General features: G+C 32.5%; 1 protein-coding gene across 1 annotated transcript; it reads right to left on the reverse strand.

Annotated features, from left to right (window-relative positions):
* Positions 1 to 5,956: 5,956 nt before the first annotated feature.
* LOC131026727 (E3 ubiquitin-protein ligase RING1-like) lies at positions 5,957 to 7,286 on the reverse strand. The gene has a single exon (XM_057956665.2). The coding sequence runs from the start codon at positions 7,026 to 7,028 to the stop codon at positions 6,099 to 6,101; it is 930 nt and encodes a 309-aa protein (XP_057812648.1). The 5' UTR covers positions 7,029 to 7,286; the 3' UTR covers positions 5,957 to 6,098.
* Between the last annotated feature and the right edge of the window lie 1,845 nt (positions 7,287 to 9,131).

A 9,131-nucleotide genomic window follows, 5' to 3' on the forward strand; every position in this document is an offset into this window, starting at 1 on the left:
GTTGTGTTCGATATGAGCCCGATTATTGTTTTTTATTGAACAATGCATTGAGATTGCAACGGTCACTTGCCCAAAAGACATTATTACTAACCCGACCGCGCCACTTTTGGTGTCCTTAAGGAGGCATGGATGATAATTGTGATTTAATATTTTTAAAATTAGTAAAAATAGTTTGAAGGTCTATAGTTAAACATATTTACGTTGGTCAAACATCTCGAAGTCCTTTATGTATTAGGGGATAGGGGTCAATAGTGGTGTGGGTTCTCTTGAAGTGGTTGTTTATGTTATTGGATGATGTGGCAGCTAAATCAAACAAATATCCATGTTGTTGTTAGGTGTCAACCACCCATAAATCTTCCTCCATTGGCCCTTTCACACAATTTTTTTGCACGGTGGCATGCTTTTGGAAGACACCTCATTAATATTGATTTTCATAGCATAAATTGGCTATGGATGTATGTTCGTTGCTTCCATGTTTTTTGCTACACTAGTCCGTACTCACTAAATGTGCATTAATTGCATAATAACTTCACATCTTGAAAGGACGTTTATTTGCACTCCAATTTCATTTTTCCTCTTCCTAATGATGGATCTAAGTGTGATTCAAAACATTGATTGAAAAATGCACACATTTTAATCCACTCTTTGCAATAATTCACAGAGTGTGTAAAGCTCATACCATCTAGAGGTGGTGTAAGAATATTTAGATTGAGGTGGATTTGACTGTTTAGAAGTCGTGAAATAAATAATAAGTATCATTATGAATTCAATTTCATTGTTTAAAATATTTTTTATCATTGTTATTTATATAATAATAGTTAATGGTGATTCTAGAATAATTTATTAGTGATTGCAAGGTTTATATAGAGCAAATGAGGGAGTAGTTAGGCATGGTGGAACAAGAAGTTGGTCAAGCAAGCTCAAAAAGTGGAACAATTATATTTGTAATCTTGCCAAATTTATTTGTAAGGTGGACAAATAACTCCAATTGTGCATGTCATATCACTATTTTTATAAAAGTGGTTTTGGTGGAAATATATCTATTCATGTTCACCTATATTTGGAAAAATGGACAATAATTAGCCAATATTGATTGGACCTCTACTTGAATTAATAAGTACTTTTGTTTGCATACTATAAACAAAATTTGAAAAAACTTAAGTACTTTTGTTAGCATATTATAAACAAAATTTGAAAAAACTTGGGGCTATTTTATAGTTAACATTAAATCTTATTTTGTTAATAAGTGGGACTCAAACTGTCAAGTTTGTCTCCATGATAGAAGCCCACACCACCATCAACCCCTCTCTCATATTTGGTGTATTGAACTATTCATTGGTTGATATATAATATTTTGTAGTGGTTTCAAGAAGAGATACATCCATCTCCTTGACATGTGACTATCGGTGTGCCTTAATGCCTTTTTCAATAGGTCTATATTTGCATAAAATTGCCCATGGTAGATGCTTGCAATTGTCCCACATATATCTCTTATTTCACATGCTTCGAATTTTTTTTCCAAAACTTACCAAAAAGGGCACCCATGTTGGAATAGACACAATCTCAAGGAAAAATTCATTTAGGTTATTCAGGAGCTCATGCAAACAATCCATGAGATAACTATAATTTTGTATCAATTTTGTTTCTAGACTATGTAATCGACGTGATGTTATTTATTCTAAAAATATTTAATTTTTTTTACTATCTTGTCCACGATATTAAAGGGCATAAATATTCTAAACCATTTGTTATTGTTAGTCCCATCATTGCTTCCACCACTTCCACTCTCTCCCTCTAAGGTCGAATCCTCAAATTGGGTCTTACTTGATGCCTCCTTTGAAGACATTTGAACCTGCATACAGGGCAAGATTTATGCATCTTTACTCAAGGAAAGATACAATCAACATAATACAAGTGCTTACATGGCAACTAATGTCTCCTCTACAATTATAAATTCCTCCTTACATATTGCACACTTCCACTCTCTCCCTCTAAGGTCGAATCCTCAAATTGGGTCTTACTTGATGCCTCCTTTGAAGACATTTGAACCTGCATATAGGGCAAGATTTATGCATCTTTACTCAGGGAAAGATACAATCAACATAATACAAGTGCTTACATGGCAACTATTGTCTCCTCTACAATTATAAATTCCTCCTTACATATTGCACACTCAGAGGACAACTCAGACTTAAGATGCTCTTCCGTAATCTTCACCACCAACATGGTGTCCATTACCTCTTTTGCCACCAAGTCCTACAATGGTTAGGGTCATTCTAGGCCACATGCCATTACAAGAGGGGCTCCCACTTTATTGTACTCCTATTATGAACTCAAAGGTTTCACTTCCCTCGTCTTTGATTCACCATCTACTTTTCTAGGGTTTGGAGTTGCTTCACTGAAAGTTTCGAAGGATTCAATTTAATTAAATCATGTTTATTTTATAAATATATTTTATTAAGATGATGATGTGATGGATTTAGATGTGTTATGTTTCATCTTATACATTTTGAATTATAAAATAAAAAACAATAATTTTTGGATTATACTTTATTATTGGACAAAATTAAATTTCAAGTTGTTTGACATCATTTTTAGGGATATGTATTTTCAATTTCTATAATTTAAAGAAAATGTTCCAACTAATTCTTAAATAAAAATTACAACCTCCAAAAGTTGAACCTCTTACATTCAAAATGTCAAACATTTAAAATACACATTTTTTTTTTTAAAGAGGGAGTTACACTTCTTGACCAACTTATAACCAAGTGATTGTGTGACACAAAATAAGGCATGCTTGAATGTAAATAATGAATCCAAAATGAAATGTCTATATTGATGAGTGGATTATATTACACTTACAATAGGTGGAAGAAATATGTTATTTTTAACCTATGAACTCATCTTGGAATTTGGATGTTAGTTTTCTAACAAGTCATTTAGGCACTACATTTTTAAGTGGTTTTAGCATATGATTTGGTAATTACTATTTGATGGTTTTGTATATTATTTCTCCTATATATGAAGTGTTTGAAATGAAGGCATTACTAGTGCATTTTAGTAAATATTGTTATGCTACCAACTTTACATCAAACATTTGGTTGATGATACTCTTATAAGAGAACATCCCTAAGACAATATTGTAACCTTTATTATTGATATTTTGTATTTTGGAGTGTGAAAATCTTCTCCTAAAAATGTTTTTCCCATGTACACCTAGATGTTGTATACTTTTATTTATATTTTATATGTGCTTATCATTTTTGTTATTGTAAATATCTAAAATTTGTTCAACACTCTCCTATAAGTTTTATTGAGAAAGCATTCTTACATAGCTTGGTCCATTTCATTTTAGTAGTAGTATCACAATTATTGTTGTCCCAAAATATTTGATTTTTGGTCAATAGTCATTTTTACAATGTTTTAAGATGCCATTATCTTTATTTAGGTATGGGACCCCTAATAAAAAATGGAAAGTAGCTTCCAAAGACCTATATCTTGTGTTTTCTTCTTTAAAGAGAAAAAATAAAGACAAATTCTTTCATTTAAAGTGTATATGTTTCAGCAAAATAAATTACAGCTTTCTACATTTAATTGAACAATCCTAGTCTAAAACTAAATTATAAAATTGTTATTGATAATAAGGCACAAGATAAAATTAGGAAACACAAACTTCAAAATCAAACCACAATTAAGGACTAAACTAGGAAGAAATTTTGAAGGACTAAAACTAATGCCTATGCTAATAATAGATAGAAACTCTAAGAATTAAATATTTTAATTTTTTTAAGGCACTACCAAATAAATCTGGAGACTTCAATTGGTGTCCCCTAACAAAAGGGGTGAGGATGGTTACACCTAGGGTGCAAAAATGTCATAATGGATACATCGATGGTCTTGCAATAGAATGTGACCAAGCTATTAATATGATGGAATGTTTTTCAAATCACTTGAGATCTAAAATTGATGGTTACCTATTCAAAACTTGCACAAACAAAAAAAAGTAAGCAAAGTGGTAAAAAATTATATAATTATACTAAAAAAAAATCTTAATAAGAAAATAAAATATGACAAAAATGTAAAAGCTAAAATGGATGGATAAGGCAAGGGGAGTTTTTGTAGAAGTTTGATGCTCTTGGGAAGGGGTGACAACAATGGGAGAGGAGAAAAGAAGGGGAGAAGATGCACTATAAAAAGAATTAGAAGGGTTAAGTTCAACACTAAAGCTTTGAAGAATTTTAAAATCAGATAGTGCATTAATCAATCTATACATTATGAAAAATTTCAACAATGTAAAATAAAGATGTAGCATTAGCAAACTCTTGAGAACGACTTTTCTAATTAAGAAAAAAATATTACTTATTCACATAAGTATCATGATTAAATGCAAATGCTCTTGATTGTTATTATTGATCTATTAATTAATTGAGTGAAAGCCATGGAGATTTGAACAAGTACTTCTAAAATGCAAAGGAGGGTTTCAATGCACTCTTGACCTAAACAAACCCTAAAACCTAAAGAAATAAAAATAGAGAGTAACACGGAAATATAAATCACACACTTCCCACTTGTTATTTAATATTTCATCTCATCAATTAGTCAATTTGATTTTAAAATCATGTCACCCAACACTTATTGTCTATTAATAAGATATGTGAACATTAAATTTAATATATATTAATTCATAAACAACATTAAAAGTATTAAAATACAAGACTTATGAAAATGTGAAAACAAGCTTACTAATATATAAGAGAATTTTCTTTTACAAGGAAAAAGAATACTATAATTAGACAATAATATTTTAACAATTCTCTTCAATTAAATAGTAAAAAAACTAATACAATGTAAAAATTAAATTTAAATAAATAAAAGATACATATTTATTTAAGAAATAATTGAATAAAACCAAACCAATAAACAAATGCCTTAGGATATATAAATATCAATATTTGTCCAGATCAATTTTGGACACTTTTACAACTAATCAGTGATTCATAGGAAATGTAAATCTAGCCTAGGCTGGCAAATCTATATTAAATTATTGTACTTAATTTGTGTTTCCCATGACATAGAATCATTAGGCGAACAAATTTCTAAACTAATGAATTCAAAGTGAGAGAAAATAATAAAATAAAATATCAAAAAATAGTTGCATAGTTGTTACCTAACTTTTTAATAGAATTTTAAGTATAAAACTGATTGAACGTGGAGATGGACATAATTGATTGAGAGGACTTTTCATACACATTAATGTAAGTGTAATAACCTTGACCATAAAAAGATAGAAAAATTATCAAACTAATCAACAAATCTTAGATAAATTAAATAAATTTACTCTTTATTTTAGATCCTAGATCCAGACATTCATAAATTTTTAAATTTGACTAAATAAATTAAAATAAATTTTACTCTTTATGATCCATATTAACAGCATGAATTCTTCACATTCAATATGCTTAGATTTTGTAGATTTAATATCATGGAAAACATTATAGATTTTGTAAATTTGATATAATGAAAAACATGATACGATGGAAAAAATAGATAGAAGTTATTGATCTTGCATGTTTCTGAATTAAATTAGATTGTGTGGGTTTAACACTTGCTTTTCATTCAACTCGACTCCACTTTCACCTTGAAATCTGCAAAAGAACGTGAATTGAAAAGGGAAGTTCACATGGGTGCCAAAATATTTTTAAGAGAAATTTTACAGTCAACCTTTACAGCCTTTGATTTCCATGCATATATTCAATAATCATATCGAGTATTCCAGAACAATCAAATGGAACATCAGCTTATGGAGCAAATAAAAACAGACCCTGAACCACAATTATCTCAATGCCAAAATCCAAAATAAATAAATATGAAAACCAGAAAGAAAAATGAATATGAAAACCAGAGAATTGAGAATTCACAAATACAAATTTAATCTACTAAAGGTACACAACAGATGTTACATTAAACAAATTGAATCAATTAATTGTAATTTCCTTTCTTTTTCCAATTCCATATCTGATATTTACAAATAAAGCCCAACTGGGTAGTCCAAAAAAAACGCTGAAAACCCTTCACCCCAGGACTTGCACCTGCTAAGCCTAATTATTCCCATTGTTACCTTGTTGGTTGCTGTTATTATCATTCCCATGTCTGAGAACATAAGACACAAGGTTACCAATGATATTAAACGGCATAGATATTCTAAACCATCTGTTACTGTTATTCCCATCGTTGCTTCCACCGTTCCCATTCTCTCCCTCCGACGTGGACTCCTCAGATTGGGCCTTACCTGACCCCTCCTCTGAAGGCATCTGAAACCTGCACACAGGGCAAGAACTGTGCATCTTCAACCAGGGAAAGATACAGTCACCATGATACAAATGCTTACATGGCAGCTGACGTGTCTCTTCCCCAACTGTAAATTCCTCCTTACAAACCGCGCACTCCGAAGACAGCTCGCACTTCAAATGCTCCTCTGTAATTTTCACCACAGGCAGAGCTTCCACAGCCTCTTTAGCCGCCGGGGGAGTCCCGTAACGGTTGGGGTCATTCTCCGCCAAACGCTGCAGCAGAGCCTCCATACCCTGCCCTAAGAAATAGTCCCCCAGGGTCCCTGAAACAAGCGGTGAAACTGAAGCCCCTGTATTTGCCCCCTGAAGCATAAACAGGGGAACACCCATGGGGTCCACCACCACCACGCCGCCGCCGCCGCCGCCATTTTCTTCCTGCTCTGCCTCCTCGCTCAGATGCAGCTCCGCCATTGCAGAGCCTAAAGCATGCATCACCCTCATCATTACAGGCGGCTGCTCCATCACCACCATTCTTGGTGCCCTAAGCCCTCCTCCGCTTAAAAGGGCCAAAAATCGCGGGTCCATTTGTCCAATCGGAGACTGCTGCTCGGCCTGCCTCTGTTCTGGAGCCTCCAATTCTTCAATAAATCCGCCATTACAGCGCGGGCAACAGATGTCATCTCCAAGCATTGGCACAATTGTCTGGTTGCACTGATGGCACCAATACTGCGAACTCATCGTTGCAGCCTTTTGGCAGGAAATTGATTACAAGAAATTAAAGAAAACCGAACAGAAAACCTGCTTCCTGAGGCTTTTTATTAAAGAAAACTGATCTTCGGAGGGTATATAATGACTAAGCCCGAAAAGACCCAGAAACAGCAGAAGCCTCTAGAGGCTTTCGGAAGGGAGCCGTGTCAAAATTAGGTAGTAGAACAGAGTTTTTACATTCAATCACTCCGCACAATGTTTGACAGATGCAGGGGCATGCAAACAGGCCTGGAATTTGACCGTCAAAATTTTAAACAAGAAAAATATAAATCGTCAAAAAAGCATTTAATATGAAACAGTTATATCATTTTTTTTATATTTAAATATTTTTAATAATTTTAATCAATCATATATTAAATATGAAAAAAAAATACAGGCTTCTATTTAATAAAACAATGAAAATAATTACACATAAAGAAAATATAATTTAAATAATTCATTGGTTATTTTAAAAATATTATTATGTATAATTAATTAAGTATCTTGTAATAGGAATTTTCATTTTTTTAAATATCAATAAAAAATAGAATAATCTAATATAAATCTTTCTATAATCTTATCCATTACAACAAGTTCCTAAATTCACATTTTAAAATATTTAAGACAATCTTTAAAAAATTAAATTTTCTAAATTCATTTTAGAACTATTCTAAAACTTAATATTTAAAAATTATAAAAATTAGAACAATTATATTATCTTTAAAACTATGAAAATACATGTATATAATAAATATTATAAAATGATATAGAAAATCTTTAAAATGTTTTACAAATTAAATTAACATAGCTTTCTAAATTCATTTTAGAAACTATTCTAAAATTTCATATTAAAAATATTATAAAAATTAGAAACAATTGTATTTTATCTTTGAAAATATCGAAGGCATAATCATGCCTAACTTCTTAGATCAATGGTTACAATCGATGTAGGGATTCAAAATCATTCCTTTTGAAAAATCTATAAATTTAAATACTTGAAATAAATCAAGATATCTTCTATATTTACAAATTTCAATATAATAATAAAATTATTCTTTTTGAAAAATCTATAAAAGATTTCTTTCTTTAATATTGAAAAATAATCAGGGATAACATCAAATTTTTGAGATTCTGAGGAGCACAAGAAAAAGAGGATGAAGTCGATGCATGAAGCTTTTGCAGATAGCGTTTTGCAAGGTGGGGGGCACTCAACTTGCCTTCCCCCTCGTGGGCACGACTCATGGACTTCTATTGTGTGTTGGGGAAGTCGGATGAGGTTTGCTATGGATAGAGGCTGCATTGCAGGGCGACAAAATTTGGAGTTTTTTCCTTCAAACAATGGTAGTGCTGGTGAAGGGAGCTCCAAGAGGAATGAGAAGGGTTTTAAGTAGGATTGGAGGGGGTGTCATTATGGGCTAAAAGTGGGCTCACAGCCTTTAAGGTCTCAGGTTTCGAGGAGGCTTAGGTCGATGGGTGTTGAATATGTTTGCAATGTGATCTCCATTGCTAAACCCGTCATGGTGTGTCTGTAAAGGAGATTGAAAAGGAAGTGATTCATAATGAAGAGGTTTTTTCAGGTTTAGGGCTTATTGGGTGTTTCAGAGGGCTATGGTCGAGCTTAAGTGACCTTCATAAGTAGATCTCGACTCATTGGGAACCCTTTTTGGCTGGATGTGTTCAAATTTACCCCCATACCCAGGGTTTCTTTGTTGTTGTTTTCGAAAATGTGCAGGAAAGAAGCAAGATTCTTTGTGATAGTCAATGGTGTTGGGAGGATATTCATCCCTTGATGCTGAAACCTTGGCATCTGGCTTTCAACCCCCTTTCTGAATCTTTTGATTGGATTGGCTCTCGAATCTCCCCATGCAATTCTAGTTTGATTCTTGTTTTGAATCTGTTGGGACTCGTTAGGTAATATTTTTATGGTTGATGATGGCTCTTTAAATCTATTGCATACTACTTATGCTCGGCTTTTGGTGGAAATGGATGTTTCCAACGGTCTTTCATCTGAAATTTTTATTAAAATCAGTGAAAAAAGGGGATGAGAAGAGAAGGAATGAAGAGGGCATAGATAGTGAGGAGGAGACACAGGAG

The sequence above is a fragment of the Cryptomeria japonica genome, chromosome 10, assembly GCF_030272615.1.
Source record: "Cryptomeria japonica chromosome 10, Sugi_1.0, whole genome shotgun sequence".
In the NCBI taxonomy this organism is placed as follows: domain Eukaryota; kingdom Viridiplantae; phylum Streptophyta; class Pinopsida; order Cupressales; family Cupressaceae; genus Cryptomeria; species Cryptomeria japonica.

What these genes read in the sequence shown, in the direction of transcription:
- LOC131026727 (XM_057956665.2), bottom strand. Translation starts at nt 7,028, where the DNA reads ATGAGTTCGCAGTATTGGTGCCATCAGTGCAACCAGACAATTGTGCCA.